Source organism: Prunus dulcis, chromosome 7 (genome assembly GCF_902201215.1).
Source record: "Prunus dulcis chromosome 7, ALMONDv2, whole genome shotgun sequence".
Classification (NCBI taxonomy): Eukaryota; Viridiplantae; Streptophyta; class Magnoliopsida; order Rosales; family Rosaceae; genus Prunus; species Prunus dulcis.
Window position 1 is genome coordinate 18,447,277 of NC_047656.1, and position 25,604 is coordinate 18,472,880.

Consider the following 25,604-nt stretch of genomic DNA (forward strand, 5'->3'; position numbering starts at 1 on the left):
TGTCTCCTCTACTTCTCTCTCACTTTCTGCTTTCAGAAATCATCAATATGCCGACGGTTTTACTGCTTCTGTCGAGCATCCATTGGCATTTTGCAACCACCCACTCATACGCAGTTTACCATCTGATTGACAATGAGAAATCTGTAAACATGCATGCACAAACACCATTATGATAGAACTCATCTTCATCATGAATATTTTTTCTAATTAAAGTACGTTGTTTGCTTCCCGCGGCCATTATTTTGATGACCAGATGGTCTTCTCACCCCAGGAGGAGTATTCAAACTCTAACTTTGACTTTGAGTGAGGAGATAAATGTTATCAAAGATATAAGTCGTTTACGCCAATGGTTCAACTTAGTAGAAAAGGATCATAACTTGTAGAATATTGTAAGTGCGTGTGGAGCGAGCATGCAGTATGCCTCTTGAGCATTTGAAAAGGGATGTGCTCAAATACAGTATTCGTATGAAGCAATTTCTTTTGGTCTCGGACATCATCAAGTTTTAGCTAAAGTCTAAAGTCATCGTCCTTCCCGATATTATTGTTTTGATTTTTGTTCAGGGTCACTTTTTTCTACTCGTCATTTTGTATAAAATGCAAATTTAATTCCTTGGGCTGAATCTGAATAAAATTTGAGATGTACCAAGTCTTATTATTCTACCAACCTACTTGTAAGAAATATTCTCATACCTGTCTCTACTTCAATTCATAGAAAGGAGAGTATTTTCCTCGTAAAGATGTGCCCAAATAATGCAAGACTTTGAAAGTTCTTGGAATATTTCATATGCAATGCTCAATTTGAATTGACCCTTATAACATATACAGCTAATATTCCTCTTGACAAATTATATACATATATAGTTAATATTCCTTGCCGCATTTTCCCCCTGACATAACCCATTTCTAATTTCAAGATAAATACATTTAATTTGGAGATACACATGCCACATGCAAAGTATCAATAGAGCATATATATATATATAAAAACAGTGTTGAGAAATGTGGGTTCTGCTGTTGGCTTAGTCAGTCTGATTCTTTCATTCCCTTGGGACAAAAAGGACACAACAAACCCAAGGCTTTCTACAAGTTTAATGGTTTTGCCCTCTGTATTTATCTTCACCTCTGGAAGAATCAATGATCTTTGCAGGCATCCGTCATGCCAATTGGTCAGGATAGTGAACCTAACTCCTTACATTTAAGTTCGAATTCTCATTCCTACAGATCATAATAATTTAAACTATCACTTATATTATAAAATAAAAAATAAAATAAAAAATCAATGATCTTTTATTAAAGATACACAATAGAATTAAATTAGGAAATTCTTGTTACCCAATAAAGAAAAAAGGAGGGGATATCAGACAAATGAGTAATCATGGACATCTATCTGTTGTGTAAGCAGCATGTTGGACCATCCATCATTTTATTTTTGACTGCTTGAATGAATGTTATAAACGTGAGGGCTCACCATCATCCGATATATCAAGACACTTTTGAGAACACAAGATTTTCCAGGCCACAGGGGCTTGAGGCCCACACAAGGGTGGGCCCTACATCTTGCACATATAGGGGGCTAGCATAATTGGTATGAGTGTTAAGTACTTTAGATTTCTCCCCTAAATAGAAATAACACAAGCCAGAAAGAGGGTCCAATAGAAAATATAATACTACAGTTATAAATAATAAAAAAACATATGTATCATCTCTTTTCGGATGAGGTAATTTAATGGGTGCTTCTACCTCAAGTTTTCTAAAATTTCTTTAATATGATTTTGCATAAGTTCTAATTAGAAGGGGTGGTGGTGGTCCATCAAGTATACTGCTCATTTGCCTTGCTTATCAAGCAACCTTCTAATACCTCTCTCTCTCTTCTCTCTCTCCTCTCTCTCTGCAACATTCATGGCAAAAGCATCATGATCAGCACTCCAGCTCAAAACCCATGTGAGAACCTATCATCTTTCTTTTTTCTTCTCTACTATTTTTTCATTTTCTCTCACTGCCATGAAGAAAAGATTTGGCTTTATTATGCCTCTTAACTATAATCTGTTATACAAAACCAAAAATAAAGTAAAAATTTCTGGGACTGTAAAATTCCTGATTTCGTCTTTATCACTCAAAGTCTCTGCTGCCACGTATAAGTTCAAGTATGTCTCTGGTTTTTTTTTTTTTTTTTTTTGGTTGGGGTTTTAAGAATTTAAATATCAACTTTATTGACATCCACCTTTTACCATGAAAATACCAACCATTATTTTATTATAAACAAGTAATATATATATATATATATATATATACAGATACTGTAATATTGTGTCATTCAAAAAAAATTTTCCTTTTTTTTTTTCCAATAAATATATTAGTACTATCTGAAAGATGGGTTCCTCTGCTTTAGTAACAGCTGTGAAGGCCGTTTCTTGCCTTTTGCTTTTGTAGTCAAGGCTCAAACAAAGGTGAGGGAGAGGCCTTGATGAGCTAGCTAGCTTTAGAAAAACCAACTTGGTTTTCTCTCTCTCTATCCTCTTCTTCTGTTTGTGTGTGTATGTGTGTGTCTGTGGTTCTGTCTGTCTCTGTGTGTTTCTCTCTCTCTCTCTCCCCTAAACCGCCTATCTACATGCGCTGCTTAAATTAGCAAAGGTTTTAAGGCTTAAAGGTGGTATGTAGTAGTATAGGGGTATGAGAGCAACTTTTCCTTTTTTTTCTCACTGCCCCTTCAGTTAAAGTAGAGAGGCAACTCTCAGCTCTGGTGTTTTCCATGGTTAAAGCAGGTTTATAGCTCAACCTCACTGCGACAGTTTCCTCTTTTTCTCTCCTATAGCTTCAGCTTCTTCTCCTGCTCACTGATTTTCCTCAATAAAAATATATTTGTATTTTCTGTCTTGGGTGCTTATTTTCTCATTTGGGTTTTCCAAAATTTATTCTTTTTTCATATTGGTTTCAGTTTCAGCCAAGGAAACAACTTTCCAATCTGCAAAACTTGTGTTTATATTTCTTTTCATATAAAGATTTTGTTTTTGATATTTTGTTTTCATACTTCATCAGCTTGATGAAGCTGTACTTCTTGCTTGAGAAAGGCTCTATAGTTTGTTCATATTTTGATCTTTCATCAAGTTCCTGAACCTATCCAACAAAAATATATATATATATATATATATATATATATCAATCAAATTCATTGCTTTTTATTTTTTATTTTTGAAGAGTACCCTTTTGTGCACACAGTTGATATATCGATCGATAGATCTCAATCGAAGTTGTGTATGATTTCTGTATAGAGAGCAAGCAGCTGGGATATGAGCAGCAGGCTGTTTTACAAGGATGGTGACAATTTCATATGTAAGTTGATGAGTTTGAGAGAAAGAAGATAGCATCCAATCCTGGACGTTGAAAAGAGCAATGAATAAGAGTAATTTGGGGTCCATCAGAAGCTCTGATCTCATTGATGCCAAGCTTGAAGAGCATCAGATGTGTGGATCCAAGCAGTGCCCCGGTTGTGGACACAAACTCGAAGGAAAGCCGGTATGGATAATTATACTAATCCAATACTATTCTTATCTTCTACAAAAAGGATTTGGCATATCAAAGTGTTATGCTTCTTGTATATAAAATTTGATAGTAATTATTTTCAATATGGAGAAAAAAATTTATATAAAAAGGGTTCATCTTTATCTTTTACTTTAATTTGTTTGTTCTCCTTTCTTTCTTTAATTCAATATTTTTACTTGAAACTTATTACTAAATTAAATGGAGTTTGCTGCAGGATTGGTTAGGTCTACCAGCAGGAGTGAAATTTGATCCAACAGACCAAGAACTGATTGAACACCTTGAAGCAAAGGTAGAAGGCAAAGACACCAAGTCTCACCCTTTGATTGATGAGTTCATCCCTACAATTGAAGGAGAAGATGGGATTTGTTACACCCATCCTGAAAAACTTCCAGGTGATGATCACTATTTGAAAATTACTCTCTCTCTCTCTCTCTCTCTCTCTCTCAGATTAATTAAGTTGAAATTTTATGAATTGCAATTAGTTTGTTTCTTCCCATACACTGCTTCAGTTGGTTATGACTTAATTCGAAGAATCTCAATATTAATTGGGTGAAAGTTTGTCATACCTAAGTCAACCTAACTTTGATTTTGATTGCTTGACCACATTATTTCTTGCAACAGGAGTTACAAGAGATGGCTTGAGCAGGCACTTCTTCCACAGACCTTCGAAAGCTTACACAACTGGGACAAGAAAAAGAAGAAAAATCCAAACCGAATGTGACTTGCAAGGTGGGGAAACAAGGTGGCACAAGACAGGCAAGACCAGGCCAGTCATGGTGAATGGCAAACAAAAAGGGTGCAAGAAAATCCTGGTCCTCTACACCAACTTTGGGAAAAATCGAAAACCCGAAAAGACGAATTGGGTGATGCACCAATACCATCTTGGGCAGCATGAGGAAGAGAAAGAAGGAGAGCTTGTGGTGTCAAAGATATTCTATCAGACACAGCCCAGGCAATGCAACTGGTCTGATAGAGCAAGCGCAACCACTGGTGAAGGAAGCAGTGATATTGTGCCTGCTAATAGCAGAAGAGATAGTGGCAGTGGGAGTTGTTCTTCTAAAGAAATAATACCACCCCATTCTCATTCTCATTCTCATTCTCATTCTCATAGAGAGCATGACCAAATGTCTGCAGTAGCATCTGGGGTTGCAGCTGCTGCTCCTATTTCAAGTTACAGTGCCATGGACATTCATCAGTTGAAATCAGACCACTTCAGCTTTGCCCCATTCAGAAAAAGCTTTGATGAGGTGATTATTTTAATTTTCATATTCATATATATACACACACTCACACTTATATTTTTAATTTCATTTTATTTAAATTTCCATGCAACTTATATTTTTAAATCAAACACTTATAAACATCATTTTGTTTTTTACGTTAATCTTTTCCAACAATTTAATTAGTCATATATTATGTAAATATATGTTGCTATCAAAAAGGTTTCAATGTTGTTAACTATTTTCCTCTCAAACCCATTGCTTGCATTTGTGGCATTACAAATTTCATGGACCTCTCTTGAATATCACTGTCATCTAACTAAAAACCAGTTTACCCACCAAAAGGGTAGCACTCGTAAACAAATTACATACATGTAGAAATTAAAACAATAAAAGAAAAAAGGGAAGTGATCAATTAACAGTGGTTGATAAAAAAATAGACATGGTAGCGAATTTGTTCATGGGGTGTCCATTTGCAGGTGGGGATAGGAGGAGAGGCTTCAACAGCAAGGGAAGGACCGGCATCCGGCACGTGCGAGGAGATGAGAGGGGAGCACCACCACCAGAGATCAGTACCACAGCCTCATCATCATCATCATCATCATATGGCCCATGAAGTAGTACCTGATCAACATCAACAACAGCAGCAGCAACTACATCATCAACAAATTGCTACAGCTTTCCACATCAGCCGTCCTTCACATCCCATTTCCACCATCATCTCCCCACCTCCTCTCCATCACACCTCCATCATTCTTGACCAAGACTCTTACTCTCGAATCATGCTCCAAAATGAAAATTTCCAGGTATTTAACAAAACCCAATATATATTCATCCATGCCATGTCACTTAGAGCTCATGGCCTGTAAAAGGAATAGTGCGTATAAATTTTCTAGTTGGTTTGTTTTTACATTATTCTCCTTTTCTTTTCTTGTTTTAGTGGTCACGTACATGTTCTTATGAGAGGTGTATTTAATTTGTCCCGCCAAACTTTCATTAAAAAAAATGTTCCTCAACAAAAGGTGGGGGGGAGAGAGAGAGAGAGATAGCCGAGTCAATGACTCGGACTGAGTTCCACCCGGGTCGTCTGTTATAATAATTAGGTCATCCACATAACTAAAACTCATTACGTCTAAGCCATATGTTGTATATGTGGCAAACTCATCCCTGGTGTTGCTTTTGGTGTTTGCTAAATTGCAAGCATGAAAACTTCTTTTCACTTTTTTAATCCGTGAAGACAATATCATTATGATATATATGAGTTTTTATTTATTTATTTATTTTCTTTTGGGTGGTTTGTCTTTTGAATGACTACAGGCGCAGCAACAGCACCAGCAACAACAACAACAACAGCATCATAAAATGGGAGCAAGGTCTGCATCTGGTTTGGAGGAACTCATAATGGGCTGCACCTCCAGCAGTAATGTAAAAGAAGTGAGTAGATATATCGATCTAACTTTTTGACTCTGAATTTCATGACCTTTGTTTTGTCATAATGCTGACTAATCACAAGTGAAAAGAAAGAAAAAGTAAGCCAGTGGATTACAAAGAACCAAAAGCAACAAAGACCAATTTCTTTATTACTATTAATTTAAATTAAAGATAGGAGAAGCCAAAGCCTTTTTGCCCTTTTCTCTTTATCTTTGTTTTCATTTGTATATATGTTTTGGTAGACACTTAGCATATCTAGACTCTAGCTAGTCTATAGAATATAATCTTTCTTGTTACCCGACTGTAAAGCCGTCATAATGTTCAAAATAGCAAAATTCAAAACATCAAAGCTACTGTGCATGTGATCCTTTTATTACCACCATTTTCATTTCTCATTATCATTATCATTTCTAAATTCAGATCGTAAACAAAAATTGTGTTTCCATTCCTTTTTTTATCAGATCAAGTACCCTAACAAAATAGGCTATTATATGTAGAGAGAGAGAGAGAGAGAGAGAGAGAGAGCAATGTACATTGTGAAAACGACCAGCCTTCAACTGAAACTCAAGTAGAAACTCTCTTTTTCACTTTTAGAAAATACAGGTAGTGATACCTTCAAGTAGCAGCTTCCTCTCGGGCTCTTTTTTCGGTTGTTAATTATCTGCTAATTGTACTTATAGTTTTCAGAGAAAATTCTTTGTTGCATATTATTTTTTTTATCAGGAAATTAGTTTCATAGAAACCCTACTAATTATCCTAATCTAAACCGGGCACGCTTACGATTCATTTTGTTGCAGGAGTCATCCATGCCAAACCCTCAAGAGGCAGAGTGGATGAAGTACTCTTCCTTCTGGCCTGACCCTGACAACCCAGATCATCATGGGTAGAAGAGAAAACCCAAAAGAAAAAAAGAAAAAAAAAATTCAATAGAGAGAATAATAAACACACCCTCATCAAAGTCACAGTCACAGGCTCACAGACAGACAAAGTCATTATCCTCATCATCTGTATTTTGCCACCACCCTCTCCCCCGCAAGTTCCTTTCAAACGTGAGAGGCCAAAGAAGTTGGTTTGGTCATCAACTTTTTCTTTCTTTTCTCTATCTTGGGGGGTCTCTGGCTAGCTAAGCTCTCTCTCTCTCTTGGGTTTCAACTGAATTAACTGAGCAAACAGTCCATGTTGGAAAGGAAAGAGAGAAAAAAGAAGAAAAGGAGAAAAGAAGGAAAAGAAAAAACGAAGAAAGGCTGCTGCTCTCGTCTTCTGACAAATAGAAGGAGAACCAAAGACCCAAAGCAAATCCAATATTATTCTGCATGAAAATCATCACCTTTATCATTACACAATACCATCTTTATGGGTTATTCTTATTATTATTTTATTTATTTTAAAAATGTTTGTATAATGTTTCTTTCTTTCTTTCTTGTTCTTTACAGAGAAAAAAAAAATACCAAAGAGTTTGCGCCAATTGCAACATATACTTCGTTAATTGTGCTTTGGTTAGTGATGACTTTGTTAGTAAAGATATATCAATAGAAATGAAAATGTGTTATTATATTAAGACAATATCGTTGTTCAGAGTGCTTTGCTTTATGTCCACTTGAAAAATATATCATAGAACAAAAAAACAAAAAAAAGAAAAGGAAAATACTTCTCTCGTTACCATGTAAGCTTCTACATTCCTCCTACCAATAGCAGTGTGTGTGATATGTGTGCATAAGTTTTTCTTTTTGTGTTTTTTAAGAATTATTTTTGCATATATGTCAAACTGTAATTCGCATGAAGAATGAGTATCTCTTTACAAGGAATGACGCATGCAGTATCCAAAAGAAAAAGACATAAGGAATTGATTCTTCATTATGGTCATTTGTAAGTGTTTTACATATGCTATGGAAGCAGACTTAACTTTCTTCTTCCTTTGTTTCTTTTTTCCATTCTTTTTCCTACTTGCGTATATACAGCAATTATACATAAATGTATATATTTGCCAGTAAAGATTGAATTCTCTGCGCGTCAGTTCTAAATTATCAACAAATGCGAAGAACTTTCGGGCTCATCTGTTTCGAGTGACTGCTTGTATTTCTCTTGAGGTTTTTTCCTATTAATATTATGAAAAGGAAGTTTGCTTTTCTTTTGTTAGGAGGGAGAGAAACTTTACTCTGTTGGTTCCCATGCACCACCAAGTCCCTTGGCAAAATTGATAAGGCTCTAAGTGCATCTTTTGCTCTTTAAGGAAGTGGAAGTGGAAGTGGGGTTGAGCTCAAACTTGTAGTTGGAAATTAATCTGGAATCTTAGTATAAGATATAGTAACATGGAGTTTCACATTTTTAGTAGTGATCAGTGCCTCCGTTCTTTTTTTTCTTACTTCATGAGGGCGCTCTTTATTGCTTTATTCTATTCCAGATTCGAGCTTTTTCAGCAGTATTATTATTATAGACTACCAGTAAAGATGTGCTTATCTCTCTCTCTCTCTCTCCACTCTGTGTGTGTGTGTGTGAGAGAGAGAGAGAGAGAGAGAGAGAGAGAGAGAGAGAGAGAGAGAGAGTAACGTGCATGCTATCTTTATTTTCATGGGACGTGCATGAAATAAAGCTAAAAACAAACATGGAAGGTAGGCAACTTCATCGTAATTTCTGAATGGAATAAAGAGGTGAACAAAGAATGAAAGGACAAGAATAAACTTTAAGTTTCGAAATGACCAACATCTCCTGAGAGCCCTCGTTCAGCTGAATTATCCTGTATATTATATGTTTATTTGTATATATAATATATACATGTATATATATGTCGTGTTCGACATCAACCTAAAAAGGTGAAATTGAATTCTTTGGCTTTGTGGAAGATTTTGGATGCTCTCTGTGCTTTTATGTATCTTTTTAGAGATATAGAGGGGGAAGAGTTTAAAAATAGGTACGTACGATAGTAGGGCGAAGCAGGGAGGGCTAAGATTTGTGGATGTGCAGAGATTTGGTCCCATAAAGAAGTTGCAGGAAGAATTGTAAGTGGTAGGTAGTGCAAGGACGAATATCACAACATGGCCAAACTCCCCCTTTTTCGGATTCTTCCACAACCAACCACACCACCCTACTCTTTTTATATTTATATACTTCACCACCTTTTCAGTTTTCATATATAAAAACACAAACTCCCACTGCTTCTTCTGCTTCTGCTTCTGCTTCTGCTTCTGCTTCTACCCATCTCTAGGTAGTTGTACTAGTTTTGGTTTGGAGGGTTTTGGTGAGCATATCGTGCATGAGTGGAGACTTAAGCAATGAGATTTAATAAAAACAATAGAAATATTTTTTATTTTTTTAAAAAAAGAATATATATAAGAATAATGTTCCATGTACGAATGTGCATAAAATATTAATAATTCAAATTTATTGTCTTTGAGGAGGTTTTAATATGAGAAAAGTTGTGACAATGTGATTATAGGATCCACAGTAGAAATAGGGTTTGTTTATACGATTATGCTATGAAATAGGATATCAGATCAGACACACAGTAAAACACCAGACGTTTGTACCAAGATGCTACACAACACAAGGCGGCCACTAAAGTTGCAAAGGTGCTTTCTTTGAAAAGCCAATGTGGCTAATACCACACTTAGTCATTTTTCGGTATATTACGATCATACTGTGATGTGATGTTATAAAATATTTATTTATATATAAATAATACTACATGACGATGACACCTTAAAATTTTTCCATCACATTATGGTTTAAGCAGGAAAGAATATGGTTTTTTGTAAATTTCTTCCATATATAACGTGTATGGAGTAATCGGGCAAAAGTGTCTCATTGAACAATTAGACTATATATGGTCACAGATGTTGAAAACAATGTTCTAATAATAATATTATTATCCTGAGATAAAGATAGGATTGGATGAGGAGAAAAGGACAAAATAAACTGCTAACGTATGAGTGTTTATAATGCTGAAGAGTAGTTTTAGGTACGAATTAATAATTATCATTATATATAAAAAAAATTGAATAAAAAATGAAAAAATTACAACAAGGGCTGAATGGTAAGTGAGCATGGATGGATGGGCTTAAATGGGCCGCCCAACATGGGCCTTGAATCCGCACTGAAATTACGAAGAATTAATCCCTGTCATTTAAATATGTCCTCAACTACAAAAGGACCAAATGGCAATTTGCCAATACTTTCGAATAAGACAACAGACATTGGGGTCAGTTCATGAATAATTATAAATAGGTAAATGTTGTTGGTACCCTACTACATGACAAAACCAAAAAAGATCAAAAGCATTATTATCTTGTCTCCATCTTTCCATGCAATTATAGAATATCAAAAGTAGGATTGGAATTTAGAATTGGAATTTCGACCCCAAGAAAAAGAATTAGAATTGGAATTTATGACCAGTAGGGAATTTTTTGGTTGTTGTTGAGAATAACGGATTCTTAATTTATGAACCTCTAAAATACCTAAGTGATGCACATCAAAGGTTTCTCCATCACCACCCTCACCAGCTGCAGCTGCCACCTCGGTGTTGGTTCCATGACATCCATCCGTTGCAAATGCCCGAATTGTTCTATTTAAACTCTACGTTTTTCTTTGTTCATACTAATACTTAAAGCATTAAGCTTAAGCTCTTAATTTTTCTTATTATGTAGAAGACAAAAAAAGTTATCCAACTTAATACTTAACCTTAGTACATCTATATCACACACACCCCACCACTCTTCATATTAAATTTTAGAAAAATACAAACTCCTCTACACTCTATTGCCACATTACTCATCTATTTCAATATAAGAAATCTACTACACTCTCATCTTCTCTTCACAAACCTTACACTCTCATCTTCTCTTCACAAACACATTTGACAACAGTGTTTTTATCTCTTTAAGTAATGTGAGGTTGACGTGAACTTAAGAGTGGTGAGGGGCAAGAAAGCGGGGTATCGGGTGTGGGGTGTGAGGTTGATGAGTTTTTTATTTTTTATTTTTTATCTGATGGGTGTGTATTTAGGGGTAATTCGGAAAGATAGTTGAATTTTCTTAGAAATTGTGAAAATTTGAATTAGAAGTTGGGGTGAACTTAGAATATAGGGTGAACAAAGAGAAGTGCGGAGTTTAAATGAAAAAAAAAAACTCTATAAAAAAATCCGGCTTGCTTGTTAATTTCCTATTTATTTGTGACAACTTAAAAGCTCTCCATCTTTGTTTCTCTTATTTCTTTCTCCAAGTCACAAACCGCGGAGAGATCATGAAATTTAACTTTTGAATTTTGAAATGATCACCAATGCTCCGATAATTGTATGATTTCTTGGTTGCTGTGTTCCCATTACAAACTTGTATAGTCTTTGGATTGTATTTATTTTTTGGGTCCATGTCCTAGTTGGACTTTGCTTTGCTAGTTTAAAGTTGGGGTTAGATTTGTAATGGCGGCTTAGTACGCGTCACAAAATTTGTCTTAGATTTATTTGTGCTCTACAATGTTGCCCTTGATTGGGGGTTTGGTTCCTTCCTGCTTCAAATGTGCAGCCTACTTCACAACACAACTTGACATAAGCATCTACACAAACAACCATATTCTCCCTCCCACACCAACAAGGTTAAAGCAAAATGATATTTTAAATGCAGCAGTACATAAGGGTGGGTACAAACTAGGAAACTAACATGCAAAAGCGACAATTAAAAACAGGAGAAAAATTGACGTACTCTAACGTACAAGTACAGCTCCAAATCCATTCCTCAGCCGTTGCCAAGAGTGTTATAACCTTCCAAGAAAGCCGCCGAATTAATTTTTTTTTTTTTTTTTTTTTCCCTTCATTTATCTTCTCTCCCGTAAACATGAAGGTACCAGAAACATTGGCACTTAATAAAATTTCTACATTTATTTCCACCATCCTCTTCTGTACAAGCAAAACAACTCATGACACTTGTGTGAGATGCGGGAGAGCTCAGCAAGCACGTGGCTCTGGCACAGTCAACCGCCTCGTGACTGTTCCACAACTGCCAGAAACTTTCAGGGATGCAAAAAGGCAGGATAACCTAGCTATCATGGGACTGGCTTTCACCATTTTAGGAACTATTGCCAACTGCTTACAAGCATTATCGTCACACGTGCCATGATAGCCTTCAAGATCAGCTTTGGTAATTAGAACTGCATCTCCTGACGGAGAACATGCTGTGGTAGCTGGCTTACATCTGCTATATTCTTGAACAGCCTGCTTATTTTTTAAGTGCAAGCAACTTTAGAAAATGGTGAGTGAGGTTGTATGGATATGGGAATGAATGACATCAGTCACTGCAAAAGTTTAAAATGAAAGAAGATTGCAGATTACAATAAAATGCACAAGTATAAGAAAACTGCAACACATACATTCCACTGTGAGGGGGCCAGCAGCACACGAGGTCTTCTAGAGCGCACATAGTCCAGGGCTGCAGAAGGTGTCATGTTCTTGTGTTTCACCTACAGAAAGCAAATCAATTGAATCCTATGATGTCCAAATGGTTGAAAAGGGTTAATGATTAGTAACTCTTCAGCTAACGCAACAGGAAAACTTTTGAAGGCAGGAGACAGTTACCAAATAGCAAAGCACGATAGTTGTGCTCCTTCCCCGACCAGCTTTACAGTGAACATAAGTAGTTCTACCACAAGATGCATTTACTGTATTCCAGGGAAAAACAAAGGACACAAAATTAAAATAACATTTCAACAAATGATAGCTAAGAGATTACAAACTAGCAGATTTGAGGTTGAATAAGATCACTCACAGTGAATGAATTCCACAGCCCTGCTAATATCTTCAAATGAAGGAGCAAAGAGATAATCACGTGTTGGGATTACCAGATGGTCAATTCCATGGGCCTGAAAATCATAACATCTTAAACAAATGAGTAAAAATCTAAATAGACAGGATTTAAATGCATTTCACCCTTCTTATCTAACAAAATAGCAGCAAATGACAACCATATGGCGCAGAGAAGTCACGCACACGATACAAGGACGTTGGAACCAAAGTTTCATAAGGTTCATTGAGAGTGATAACACCGCCAACACCCAGTCGCTTCAACTGGGGAACATCTTTGGGGAATGGAACCGCACCGAGCAGAACAAACTGAAAAACAACACCACTTATCCATTAAACACAAAAACTGAGACAACACAAGTACAACACAGACTAGCATTAGAACACTGAAACAAGGATATCTCCTAAGACAACTCCAAGACCTACTTGCATCCAATCACCAGCAAAGGCCAGAAGTTTTCAAATATGTATTAGCAATATGCAAGAATCCAATTTTTCTAAGGTCCTGATAGAATGAAAACATCAAAATTTCAAAATCATTCTAAATAATAGTGAGAAAACTGATTGAAACAATTAAAAAAACAAGCAAAAACATCATTCTGACAAGAAAATAAATTGTCCATATATTAAGCTACATATATTCGGTCCTCCACTCACAAACAAACTTTCTTGCAAAAGTAAATCAATTTCAAAAACTTGTTTCTTGTTTCGAAACCAGCTTTCCCAGCAACCAAATAGAGCATATAGCTTGATAGCCCTAACTCCCGCAATCATGACAAGTGAAATAGTTTTTTTTTTTTTTTTTTTTTTTAAAAAAAAATTTAATTCAATAACACACCAAAACAATTTCCGTTTTCCAACGTTTTCTAGGCAAACAAACACAGGATTAACGAAACCAGTCCGCCAAAAAACAAAAGAACAGAAATGAATGAGAAAAACCTGGTCAACTTCGTCCCACCATCTGAACTCAGCTTCGATCTTGTTCCGAAGCACATTATATAACAGGGTCGGGTAGAAAAGGATCCGAGCCCCGGCTCCGACTAGCGCTCTCTTGGCGTCATCAACCCTAACTATCTGCCTCCCGGAAACGCCGTCGCTCCAATCACACTCCGCCTCCTCCAATTCCTCGATCTTCATAACGCACAGACGGACAGGCACCGAAAGAACCCCTAACACAAGATCCGATTTTAAAGATAACAAACAAAAGGGTAAGAAAAGATTCCGAATCCAAAATTAAATTACAAAGTTACATACTTTGGGGATCACGGAGCAGATTTGAAATAAATCATCAAATTGGGACCGATCTGGAAGGTAAAAGAAGGATTTTTTTTGGGGTCTAAAAACGGAAATTAGGGAAATTGAAGAGGTGGGTTTCTAAATTTGCGGACTGAAGACACAGAGTGTGTACTGTTAACTTAGATGCCAAGGAATTGGATATAGTATGCGAATAATTTTGGCAACTGAAATCGACATTGTAAGATAGTCAATCTAGGGGATGAGGTTGATGTTTATATTTGGCCTCTGGAGTTGGATTTTATTACGGCAATGCCCCAAAGGTCATGTGTGTCTCTGAGAGTGACTGGTGGATCTTTTTTCATGGTGAGTCAAAAGGCTTAAGCGGTTAGTTAATAAAGAAAAAGACAGGTTTAAGAGCTCCTTGGATAGTATTAGTAAGTAATTAGATTTAGTAAAAAACAATCCTTCAAAAGCTAAAATACAGCATGACCAATAAAATTATATAAAAGCTATTTCTTAGAAAAAGGGAGAGAGATTAAAAATAATAATAATAATAAACAAATCCATGCAAGTATATGCTTTGCGAATATTTCCAAAGTGGGAAGGTACAGCAACCTTGTAAAAGATGAAGCTTCAAACTTGCATGAAGGGTAGCTGGGTTTTTTTTTGGGATACTCTGTGCAGTGGGCCCACATTCCTCAGGAGGATCAAAATGATAGTTTGGAATTTGCAAAGGAGGTGTCACTTGAATTTTTCTTTCTTTCACACTTGAACCAGAAACAGCAATTCAAAAGTGAAACTACAAGAAGAAGATGGAAATTGAAGAGCAGCAGAAATGTTGCTGAGTTCAATTAGGTTTTGTAATGAATGATAATGACAAATATGTACTTGCTGGATGTTTCTGGTTTGATGTGTCCCCATGGAACATAATCCTTTTGGATTTAATTGGTTAGATGAATATTTTAAGTGGGTAACAGTTGCCATCTGGGTTGTTCCCTATCTTCAAAACTATGCTTAACCATTAGCACACTGATTGATTGAGTGATTGGAATTTGGATTGGACTGATTGCTACTGGCAAGACTTTGATTACTTAGAAAAGAAGCCAAAACTAATAATTAGTAATACTAGATTGTTCTCTATGCATGGGCCTACCCATTTTTGCATAAACCCAGTTCAAACTAGCACCATTGTTGGGCCATTAATTGTAGTCTCTTTTTCAGAGCCCAAATATGTCTCTTTTTTATTCCCTTTCATGTTTTTCATCTCAAAACTCCTCTAAAAGGTCCAACCCAAGAAACCCAATTTCTATTTAATGAAACTTTAAAAGACTATATGATATAATGATCTTAATCGTGGGATTAAACTATTCAATGTCATCCAACGGCTAATTAATTTGATCCAATAGTTAAGAGATAGGGTCTCATTTAAGGGCCTTACCCTCACTATATAACTGAGGCATTATCTCTTAATCGTTGAATCAACCATTTGATCAAATTGATTAGCCTAAGAGATAAGACCTCACTGAAGAGCCATATATCAGACCCTCACTATATAATGACTCAACTACCTTATATAATGTTGTTAGTTGCCTAAGTTTGTTTCCAGTCCATAAATGTAATGAATCAATTCTAAGATGCATCTAGGGCAAGTAGAGGAGTTGATATTAATTCCCACACCAACTAAGCAAAATCACATGAAATACAGGTGAGTTTTTGGTTTGCCAATTTTGTGCTACATATAATATGTATCCATATTGCTTCCCACAAATAGTTATGTATTGCCAACATCCTTTATCTTTCTTAAAAAATGCATAGGGAGCCTAATATGATATTATCTATTGTCAAACAAAATCTTAAATTCTTACCTAATACTTACAAGCTGCCTGGATCCTGCATTTTTTTTAATTTTCTTTTTGTTGGGTATCACAAATGATTAGAGAAAATGGTATTGAAATTCTTGTGGCCAAGCTTTTTTACAAATACAACTATTTTGCAGGAATTCCACTTTAATGCCATGGGAGCTAGCTGCCATCCAATACAGAGATCAAAATAGCATGCGCTTTGCTTTTTTATTCATATTCACACCATCAAGTTCTCATTTCCAAATGATGGATATTCATATCAGTGCCATACAGACACTGCCATGTTCTATATTTTTGCCTGCAGTACTGCAGAAGAACAAGAAGCTGTAAATTTCAGTCTTTTGCAGAATTATTAACATTTTATTTAGTTCCATTATGTATAAATTATTAATAAATATTAATTTTACTAGATGGGTTTAATTCAGAAGCAGAGTAGGGTCAATGAAGAGAAATTCTCATGCAACTGGGATAACACTTTTTGCTATCTCCAACCAATAACACAATAACACGTTAAATAACTTTTTCACATTGTGTTATTGATCAGATACAGCAAAACAATATTATCTCCGTTACAAGAAAGTTTTTTTAGGCCAATGGATAGCCCAAAATTTAGTGTTTCAGATGTCATTGTCGGATGGATACTCATATTCATGTACAAAGGAGAAGGTACAAAAATAAATGCTAATATTATCTGAATTATAAGTTTTTAAGACTTTTTTCTTTTCTTTTTATGCTGAACTTTGTGCTAGGTAAGAATTACTACGATCGAGCTACAGTGTGTGATTGATAATGAGTTCGTAGCCACTAATTTTACCCGGTTCATTTATTTGTGTGAGTTTACTAATTGACCAACCTACTGACAAACTTGTTCTATCACCATGGACACTGCATCACTCACAAGTCAACATGAGTACAGAGAAAAGTAATAACCAAATACAAAACAGAAAAAGAATTATAAATAAAGCAGAGCTGGTATTCAAGCCCAAATTACAAACACACCAGTTCCTACTCTCTCTCTCTCTCTCTCTCTTCAATGCTGCAACCATACTTGGACAACTTTACAAGTAAACCTATCAAACAAGCTTTCGTCCAAAAAGAAAAAACCTATCAAATTTAGTGTTTTTCTACTGAAAATGGAGAAGTGGTGGCTTCTAGCTCTTCTCCTACTGAGTGTAATTCCTATAGAAGCTGGATTTGGAGTGGGTGGTGGTGTTGGTGTTAATGTTGGCCCTGTTGCTGGGGGTGGGGGAGCTGGAGTTTGGATTGGTGGAGGTATCAACGGAAATGGCCCAAATGCCCCACCTGGATCTTCAGCTTCAGGGCTTGAGAGAGCTTACACTGCTCTCCAGGCATGGAAATCAGCCATCTCTGAAGACCCATCAAAAATTTTAGACACTTGGGTTGGGTCTGATGTGTGTTCTTACAAAGGGGTCTTTTGTGCAGATTCTCAATATGAAGTTTCTGCAGCCTCTGGCCCTGTTGTTGCTGGTATAGATCTCAACCATGCCAATCTCAAAGGCACTCTTGTCAAAGAACTCTCCTTTCTCACTGAAATGTCTCTCCTTCACCTCAACAGCAACAGATTTTCAGGCACAATTCCTGACACTTTCAAGGACCTCACCTCACTCCAAGAGCTGGACCTCAGCAACAACCATTTCTCAGGCTCTTTCCCTACAGTCACATTATACATTCCAAACCTCATTTACTTAGACCTCAGATTCAACAGCTTTTCTGGGCCCATTCCTGAAGATCTCTTCAATAGGAGACTAGATGCAATCTTTCTCAACAACAACCAATTTGCAGGTGGACTTCCTGAAAGTTTGGGGAACTCCCAAGCTTCTGTGATCAATTTAGCTAACAACAAATTCAGTGGGAACTTCCCAGCTAGTTTTGGCTTCATGAGCAATAAACTGAAGGAGATTTTGTTTCTCAACAACCAGTTAACAGGTTGCATTCCTGAGGGAGTTGGGCTCTTCACAGACATTCAAGTTTTTGATGTCAGCTTCAATTCACTGATGGGTCATCTGCCAGACACAATCTCCTGTCTGCAAGACATTGAAGTTCTCAACTTGGGACACAACAAGCTATCTGGGGTTCTTCCAGAAATGGTGTGTTCTTTGAAAAGCCTTTTGAATTTGACTGTTGCTTACAATTTCTTTTCTGGGTTCAGCCAGGAATGTGCCAAATTGTTCTACAGAAATGTGGGGTTTGATTTTTCATTGAATTGCATTCCTGGGAGGAACATGCAGAGACCTCAACCAGAGTGCTCCTTAATTCCAGGAGGTGGGTTGAATTGTCTGAGAATCCCTGGTTCAAAGCCTCTTGTTTGCGGGTCTCTTTAGCCAAGCTCAGTCTTTGTACAACAGGTTTGGTGAAAATGGCTTCTCTATTAATTAATAGCAATTATGATTTGACCTTCCCTGAATCTCAATTTTATTTCTTTATTTAACTCTGTGCATCTGAAAAAAATATAATATCAGTCTCAGAAACTGCAATGGATAAAGTCTGTCCAGAAAATGTTTATGATTAGCATTCAATTCCAGTGGTAGAACTTCGAAGAAGAATCATCAGCAAAAATTAGCGGATATGAAAATGGTTTTACCCTTCTTGTCATTTGACATTCTTATGGAATATGTAATCTTTTGAGCCTATACTTTTATCAGCTTGTGTCACGTGACATCTATTAACAAGGCTCTAATTTAATAGCTTTCGTCTTCATCATCGCAGCCAATCTAAATAACTAGGTAAAATCATCTTTATCGGTCATTGCTGAAAAAGATTGGTACCACTTGAAAAGATGAACACAAATACAAGGCTTCTCTCCAGCTGGAAATTAACGAAAAGGAACTAATGGCATTGGCAACCAATTATTAATATCATGGCGGCCATTGAACATAAGGGGAAAAATAATACAACAACGTGATTATGTTACACACAATTTTGCTAGGCAATGTAATACATTGGATTTGGAAGTTTAAAGGATCGTTGGGCCACTGCAAAACCCAACAAATCACTCCATTGATCTCCCGAGCTCCCGTGAATTCGATAACCTTCGTTTATCAAATCTGATCTCTTCTCGGATTTGTAGACAGTGGCCGTTGTTCCTTGATCAGAAGGACCCCTGTATCATTTAATAAACATCATCAGCAATCCTTATTATCATGTTCTAAGCTGTAATTCATTTCTTCATACCTTAGAGATGTATTTAAAGTTTTCTTTCTTTTTCTTTGAAGCTTATAGTGTGAATTTTGCCTCGTAGCTTGAAAAGGAACAAAGAAAGAAGGAAAGGAGGAAACTTAGCCCATGTACCTCAGTAGCAGCCTCTCCCAATTGTTGTAACGTGCATATAGAAGGTTTTTCGCTGTGGCATTTCTCTGATGTTCACTCCGCCCAGTTAACAAAAAAATCTTGAAACCCAACTGCTGAAGCTCCTTGTATAATTTCAAACTAGCTGGGAGAGCAGGGGCCTTAGCCAAATCCACCCACTCATCAAAAGATGCTTCATCGAAGGTCTCTGATCTATGTCCATAAGAATATAGACCTAGTCAATTTCATCATATCATGGAAAAACTTAATCAATTAAGAAGGCTAAAAGCATTGATGTAGTCTAATAATCCTCTGTGTAACTCACTCTTGTTAAAGGAACATAAAACCAGACCAAAACCACCTAAAATATCTGCTGGGAAATTGAACAATATGAACTAAATCCAGAATTTTCAGAGTGGAAGTCCCATTGCTGAGATTGAGGTTGGGGACTTGAAGGCAATGAACAATGTGCTAGTTTTTGCAACCCTAGTTTTTCTCAAAAACATGGAAACTACAGCATTAGTGCAAACAGATTTCACATGATAAGTTTCTTGGGTGAAGAGCTGTCCTGACTTGCTTCTCAACATTGGCACATAACAGAAGTTGAAATTTTTACATACTGCTGCTGTAAATTCCTTTTTCTATTTTCCCCCAACAAAATTGCATTCTAAGATGCAACAGTTGTTTCTTCCCCTTTTGGCCTTCATTTTTCATTATCATATATGCTACCTCAAAAAAGATACATGTTTAGCACAAACCAAAAGGGTATTTGCAGCATCATCTTTTACAAGCATTGCAAACCAAATGACCAATAAAAAAGGAGGCTACAAATGATGTATGCTTAAAGAAACTAAAATACTACCTATGAGACTCTTAAACAAGATTTAATGCTTAATGCCCTGTTTAAACACAAGCTGCAGCATGCATATGTTATGCATGACTAACATTTCTAAATTCAATATGCGTTCATTTTCACCATTCTGCCACATCAAAATTGGACTTTAGCTGAATGCAATGCAGCACCCTGTTTGCTCCAAAAGATAAAAGGAATAACACTTTTCTGCTTTTCGGTGGGGGCTTGTACCCTAGCATACATTGCAATACAGTGACCTAACTACCTTGTGGCAACCTCTTATTGGCTAACCCGCCTGCCAATGACCAATCAATCACATGTATATTGCACCACCTACCACAACAAGCCAAAGCGTTCCTAACCCCACAACAATTCATTTTGCGGTAATAATCCAACAAATCAACAGAAAGTCAAAAACGCTGATAAGGATATTCCACAAATCAAACGGCTGTAAACCAATCAAGCTTACCCGAATCCATGCGCCTGATAGTAGGGCAAATTGGAGAGCAGAGTCTCATCGATGTCGAAGACCCAAGCGTCCTTTCCATCTCCTCCGATTTGAACCCCCCGAGCGAAGCTCAGCGAGTAATTCGCGACGGCTGCCGAGTCGGACAGGTACCGGTCGCCGGTCATGTAGTCCTGGACGAAGGCGACGCACCGGGACGGAATGCTGGTCCAGGTTCCAGCGTCGTTGGTCTCGACGGAGAATCGCCAGCTGTCGCAGTAGAGGTTGTCGTCCGTGATGCGGTGTCGTTTCGGCGGCATTTGGATGATGGATTGGGATAATAATGTGGTTGGGATTATGAGGAGGTTGATGATGAGGAAGAGGAGGTGGTGGACAGAGGAGGCCATTGATATTGTTGACGGAAAACCCAGAAAGGTCTTTGCGGAGAACGGAAAGAGCTTTCTGGTTTCGGTCTTTCAGAGGCGAAGGGTCAAAATGGAGGGAGAGTTTTCTTACCGATAAACTTTTCTTTTTTCTTCTTTTGTTTTGTATTTCTCTGAAACGAAACTTTTTAAAGTAAATTTTTTACTCGGAATTCGGTAATAGTTTTTCTTTTTTTTAAAAGACAAACAAAAAATAGTTTCACTAAGAGGATGTAAGGGCTATAATCAAAGTTATATATATATACACTTAGTTAGGATAAGTTTTCTATCACTAGAGATGTAAGTTGTGCTAATCATAAGTGTTTTAATTTGGACTTGACGCTTGACCTCAAGTTGATCAGGATAAAATATGCTCATCTAGTTACCCAAATTTAGCCCCCAAATTTAGCTCAACATGTGAATATATCCCGGAGTTATGTCATTAATCAAACACTAACAAGGGTTTCTTTGACCTCAACCTCATCCGGTCTTTTTTGGTTGTTGTTGATAAAGCGATATTTTAAACTACTCTCACGTACATAGAAGATGAATTCGGGTGTAAATGGTGGGCACACGTCTTAGCCAAGTCATGCCTCGAGGTTGCAATTGGTAAGTTTGTTGTACCTGTATGATAGATAATAAGAGAAATTCCCTATCACAAGAATGTGCCTACCAAACCCAAACCGCTGGCAGAATCGAAACCATAAAAACGTTGTCACTCTTTGAAGACCAAAATCAGATATAATAATCAAACAAAAACAGAGGATACATTCACAATTCCCAAATAGGGGAAAACTTGCAAGACTAGTGGGGAAAAATTAATCACGATGGAAGAATTTTGGAAAGGAAAAAAGAGAGAAGGGAATCAAAGAAGAGGAAAAATATACATATTCAGTGCTCAAACCAACAATGCCTCAAACTGAGCAAAAACTAATTGGTTGTCACAGCAACAGACAGGATATGACAAAGAAGACTATGATTTTGAACCAGTCTTAATTTAGGAAAAGCAATTTTGTTCATCATGGCAAAGCTCCTTTCTAAGTTTATGTGAGAAGAGTCTGCAAGCGTCCATGCTAAGATCAATGGCAGCTGATAGTGCTACAAACAGAGCAGCATCAGCCATGCAAGTCACATGTTGCACTCCAACTTGTACACTAGGCTTGCTAACCTTTCCTTCGCCTTCAACGGTTGAACCCGTCACAAACCCTTTTACCGGTGACCTTGAGTTCAATGCAGAATCTCTCATTAAACTACTGTCAATGCAAAATTGTCCACCCTTTTTGACACTCATTGTACCTTCAGCAATCGTAATGCTGCTACTAGGTCCATTGTCAGTAACAAGTTCAAACTTGTATCCCAAGCCATCAATAGGCCCTCTCTCGCGCCATGCCTCAAGGCGACCCCATGGCTTCCAGCTGCTGACGGAGAAGCCATGAGGTCGGAGGATGAGCCAGGCACCCGGGTTTGACCTGGAGACGCGATCACTGCCTGGGGACGGCACAAAGGGAGTGATCATAGAAGCTGCTGCCACAGGTGAGCCAGATAGATCATGAATTGTTATCATCCACCCCTTTCTCTCCCTTCCTGGCCTTTCTCTATCACCTGAAAAGGTTCTCATCCATCCTCTATTATTCATGCTGGTAAAATCGGATTGGAGAGATCTGCAGATTCCACACAAGATCAAAACCCCATTATGATCATCATAATTTATTTTGTGTAGTAGTATTAGGACAAGATTAAATAAGAGAGAGGGGTTGTCAAACAGGAATATAATCAAAAACAGAACATGTAAGAATTGAGACCAAATATACTTGCACATGGGAGGGAATCCAATTATCCAACCATCCAAAGATACAGTTTGGGGAGTTGACATTGTCTGTTTGACCAAGTCAGATATGCAACTACCATACCAGATTACCAGGCCACCTGACTGTTTAAGGTTTTGTGCTTCCAAATGCCACTCTCAGCAACAACTAAATCATTCATAGAATTATATATTTTAGGGTCGGTGGAGGCAGGGTTTTAAATTATATCAGTAATCTTTGACATATGCAGAGGACCTAAAACAGCTCACAAATTAAACACAAATGTATCATCAGAAAAGGCATAAATGTGGACTGAACAAGTAAAAGAATCTAAACTTGCCCCGAAAAAATTTGCATGTGAAATCTTCCAAACCAAGCCAAACTATGGATAGATAGAGACTGATGCTATTTTTTTCATGTGACAAAAGGCCTTGCTGTCAATAGCAAGAAATGAAAAGTGGATTGTCCACAAGTGATTTTGTTGGTCTGATTTGCAACTTTGATTAGCGATGACACATGAAAGAAAGAAACACATGAAGATACACAGAGAAAGACTCTAGCATGAAAGAAACGTAAAATTCTAAACTGAACCAACTTTGGCATGTGATTGTAGGACACCAGCCAGCTAACCCAATCCAAAAATGTGTATGAAAAACGACACAGAAAAAAGTAATTCACCCAAAAATGCAAAGACAGAAAGAGACCAAAACAAAAACAAAAGCAAAAGAACTTGTACATTTACTTACAGTTAAAACAGCACTATCAGCTCACGTTAGCTGAAGTGCATAATTCAAGACTATAGTGCGCCATAAAGCAAGAAAAACTCACCGAAATCTCGAGTTACGGTCCGCACTGAACTTGCAGCTAAAAACGGGCTGTCGTATGTCCCTCCCCTGAATCTGAAAAACCACGGGGCTACACTCCGGTTCACCACCGAACTGGAAAACGAACCGGGGGTCCGGCTCGGCCCGGACAGTCAAGTGCAACTTGGCGGAGGGCTTCTCGCGGTCCTTTCCTAGCTTCATCCACCCGTTTTGGATCACGGTCGGGTGGACCCGGGCCGAGTCGAGGTCAATGCTGAGGTGGACCCGGCCCAGCAACTTCCCGCTGGTGACGCCGCAGGTCCGGCCCATCCGTCCTGTGTAGACGGAGACCCGGAGCGTGACGGACTTGCCGGAGAGGCGGCGGAGCAAGGTGGGGTCCACGTGGAAGCCGGGAGCTGATGTGGACGAGTCAGGCGGAGAAGAGTCGCTGAGTGAATTGGAGAGGGTGAGGAGGGCAGTTTGGGAAGGGAAGTTTTTTATCTTGAGCTCGCAGAAGCAGGGGGTGGTTGACGAGTGAACTCCTGGACCGGCCGGTCTGGTTGCGTTCGGGAGCTTGAGAGCAAGAGAGTCCACATTGAGCCGTACAAATGGACATGGATCCATTAATGTTGAGCTGAGCTGTTGATTTCTTGCTGATCAAATGGAGATGAATGTCTGTCGTCTGTCTGTCTGTCTGTCTCTCTCTGTATGTGGGTTTTTATGTATAGGGTGGGTGGGGAAGATGGGTTTTTGTCAAATTGTGAGAAGGAGACAGCTTTTTTTTGAGTGAAGGACTAAAATGGAGGTTGGTTTATAACTTATATTTGCTTGCATGTTACCAGTTTTAACGTTTCACTTTCTCCAGAGGCTTCTTTTTACTTCTTTTATATGGCTTGGTTTTGTATTGTAGCTTTGTACATTGTAAAGTGCATTTTCTCTGTTTCTTCTCTGTATTCTATTGTCGCCAGTTTTCTTACGCACACTACTATTAAGATGCGAATTTTGTTACGCACACACTATTAAAATGTTCATTTTTCACTGGACTATACCTTTTAAACTATGCAGTATATCTCATTATGTATTATAATATACCTCTAAAAATAGGAAATATTTAACTATATCGTCCACTCATGTATAGTAATTTCTATCATCGCTAGTGGGTAATTAGAAACCTCATGCTTGTTTGTTGTCATATATTTTAATTAACTAGTATCTCTTTTTATATTTGTTTTGATTTTGTGCTCTTATGTTTCATTTTCATTGAAGTGATTTCTGGTAGTATAAAAAAAGGTTCAACTAGTTTCCTCATCGATTCGTGAAAGGTTTAGTTAAATAGTTTTGCCATTCTCTTCCACTCCAAGAGACATCTATGAACTATTCAATGTAGCCTTCACAATGACATCTTCTAACAGCCAAATTTCATCGTCGTTCGTTCGACTTTATTATAGGATTATTATGAGTTTACACAAACACGATCCGTTTAATTATACAAACACAATATATTTATTAAACAAAGAACATGATACATCTTGCATTTCGTAACCCTAGTCTGTTAATTTTCAAATGAAGGAAGACGATGGAGTGAATTCCCCCGGTCAACACTTTGTTCACCAAACCCACCACTTTAGAAAGAGAGTTACAAATACACAGTGTTAACATGTTATTGTCCAATAATAATATCATAAAATTTAGATTAGTGTGTGGGGTTAAAAGGGCAAAAGAAATGGGTAAGGATAAAATGCAAATGGATGAAGACCCCCACAGTGGGGTCAGAGTACAGCTAGGTAAAGGCTGTCACCACGTTGTCATTCAAAGCCCTACTGGATGGATTTGATTGTGTAACCATTTGTCTTTGCAAAAAATTATATTCGCTCGGAAAAGTGCAAAAAAAACAAAA

The 25,604-nt window shown here is 37.4% G+C and overlaps 5 protein-coding genes across 8 annotated transcripts; 2 read left to right on the forward strand and 3 right to left on the reverse strand.

Moving 5' to 3' along the window:
* The first annotated feature begins 1,924 nt into the window (after window positions 1-1,924).
* LOC117633484 (NAC domain-containing protein 75-like) lies at window positions 1,925-7,115 on the forward strand. Of its 4 annotated transcripts, none has more exons than XM_034367111.1 (7): window positions 1,925-1,941; window positions 3,270-3,513; window positions 3,755-3,932; window positions 4,162-4,787; window positions 5,240-5,566; window positions 6,078-6,194; window positions 6,989-7,115. In XM_034367111.1, the coding sequence occupies exons 2-7, from the start codon at window positions 3,391-3,393 to the stop codon at window positions 7,076-7,078; spliced, it is 1,461 nt and encodes a 486-aa protein (XP_034223002.1). In that variant the 5' UTR covers window positions 1,925-1,941; window positions 3,270-3,390; the 3' UTR covers window positions 7,079-7,115. The 4 variants fall into 4 exon arrangements, with proteins under 4 accessions (XP_034223002.1, XP_034223001.1, XP_034222999.1 ...); XM_034367110.1 differs by lacking the exon at window positions 1,925-1,941 and adding an exon at window positions 2,398-2,447; XM_034367108.1 differs by lacking the exon at window positions 1,925-1,941 and adding an exon at window positions 2,466-2,762.
* A 4,637-nt stretch (window positions 7,116-11,752) lies between these two features.
* Window positions 11,753-14,500, reverse strand: LOC117635953 (putative dual specificity protein phosphatase DSP8). Its single transcript, XM_034370348.1, has 7 exons — window positions 14,230-14,500; window positions 13,915-14,144; window positions 13,162-13,284; window positions 12,941-13,034; window positions 12,751-12,833; window positions 12,546-12,635; window positions 11,753-12,390 (listed from the first exon to the last, which is right to left on the reverse strand). The coding sequence occupies exons 2-7, from the start codon at window positions 14,110-14,112 to the stop codon at window positions 12,124-12,126; spliced, it is 855 nt and encodes a 284-aa protein (XP_034226239.1). The 5' UTR covers window positions 14,113-14,144; window positions 14,230-14,500; the 3' UTR covers window positions 11,753-12,123.
* Window positions 14,501-17,059: 2,559 nt separating this feature from the next.
* LOC117634128 (leucine-rich repeat extensin-like protein 4) lies at window positions 17,060-18,722 on the forward strand. Its single transcript, XM_034368059.1, has one exon. The coding sequence runs from the start codon at window positions 17,207-17,209 to the stop codon at window positions 18,413-18,415; it is 1,209 nt and encodes a 402-aa protein (XP_034223950.1). The 5' UTR covers window positions 17,060-17,206; the 3' UTR covers window positions 18,416-18,722.
* A 117-nt stretch (window positions 18,723-18,839) lies between these two features.
* Window positions 18,840-21,240, reverse strand: LOC117634127 (acid phosphatase 1). Its single transcript, XM_034368058.1, has 3 exons — window positions 20,702-21,240; window positions 19,383-19,592; window positions 18,840-19,194 (listed from the first exon to the last, which is right to left on the reverse strand). The coding sequence occupies exons 1-3, from the start codon at window positions 21,082-21,084 to the stop codon at window positions 19,017-19,019; spliced, it is 771 nt and encodes a 256-aa protein (XP_034223949.1). The 5' UTR covers window positions 21,085-21,240; the 3' UTR covers window positions 18,840-19,016.
* Window positions 21,241-21,817: 577 nt separating this feature from the next.
* On the reverse strand, window positions 21,818-24,569 carry LOC117635993. Its single transcript, XM_034370404.1, has 2 exons — window positions 23,733-24,569; window positions 21,818-22,760 (listed from the first exon to the last, which is right to left on the reverse strand). The coding sequence occupies exons 1-2, from the start codon at window positions 24,329-24,331 to the stop codon at window positions 22,097-22,099; spliced, it is 1,263 nt and encodes a 420-aa protein (XP_034226295.1). The 5' UTR covers window positions 24,332-24,569; the 3' UTR covers window positions 21,818-22,096.
* Window positions 24,570-25,604: the final 1,035 nt, after the last annotated feature.

Excerpts from the sequence above, each read along its gene's own strand:
- LOC117633484 (XM_034367111.1), top strand. The coding sequence starts at position 3,391 with ATGAATAAGAGTAATTTGGGGTCCATCAGAAGCTCTGATCTCATTGAT. Across the intron at positions 4,788-5,239 it reads TCAGAAAAAGCTTTGATGAG|GTGGGGATAGGAGGAGAGGC; the intron begins GTGATTATTTTA and ends GTCCATTTGCAG. Across the intron at positions 6,195-6,988 it reads CCAGCAGTAATGTAAAAGAA|GAGTCATCCATGCCAAACCC; the intron begins GTGAGTAGATAT and ends ATTTTGTTGCAG.
- LOC117635953 (XM_034370348.1), bottom strand. The coding sequence starts at position 14,112 with ATGAAGATCGAGGAATTGGAGGAGGCGGAGTGTGATTGGAGCGACGGC. Across the intron at positions 12,834-12,940 it reads GGCTGTGGAATTCATTCACT|TAAATGCATCTTGTGGTAGA; the intron begins GTGAGTGATCTT and ends CCTGGAATACAG. Across the intron at positions 12,391-12,545 it reads TGGCCCCCTCACAGTGGAAT|GCTGTTCAAGAATATAGCAG; the intron begins GTATGTGTTGCA and ends AAAAATAAGCAG.
- LOC117634128 (XM_034368059.1), top strand. The coding sequence starts at position 17,207 with ATGGAGAAGTGGTGGCTTCTAGCTCTTCTCCTACTGAGTGTAATTCCT.
- LOC117634127 (XM_034368058.1), bottom strand. The coding sequence starts at position 21,084 with ATGGCCTCCTCTGTCCACCACCTCCTCTTCCTCATCATCAACCTCCTC. Across the intron at positions 19,593-20,701 it reads TATCAGGCGCATGGATTCGG|ATCAGAGACCTTCGATGAAG; the intron begins GTAAGCTTGATT and ends TTATGGACATAG. Across the intron at positions 19,195-19,382 it reads TGGGAGAGGCTGCTACTGAG|GGGTCCTTCTGATCAAGGAA; the intron begins GTACATGGGCTA and ends TAAATGATACAG.
- LOC117635993 (XM_034370404.1), bottom strand. The coding sequence starts at position 24,331 with ATGGATCCATGTCCATTTGTACGGCTCAATGTGGACTCTCTTGCTCTC. Across the intron at positions 22,761-23,732 it reads GACCGTAACTCGAGATTTCG|ATCTCTCCAATCCGATTTTA; the intron begins GTGAGTTTTTCT and ends TGGAATCTGCAG.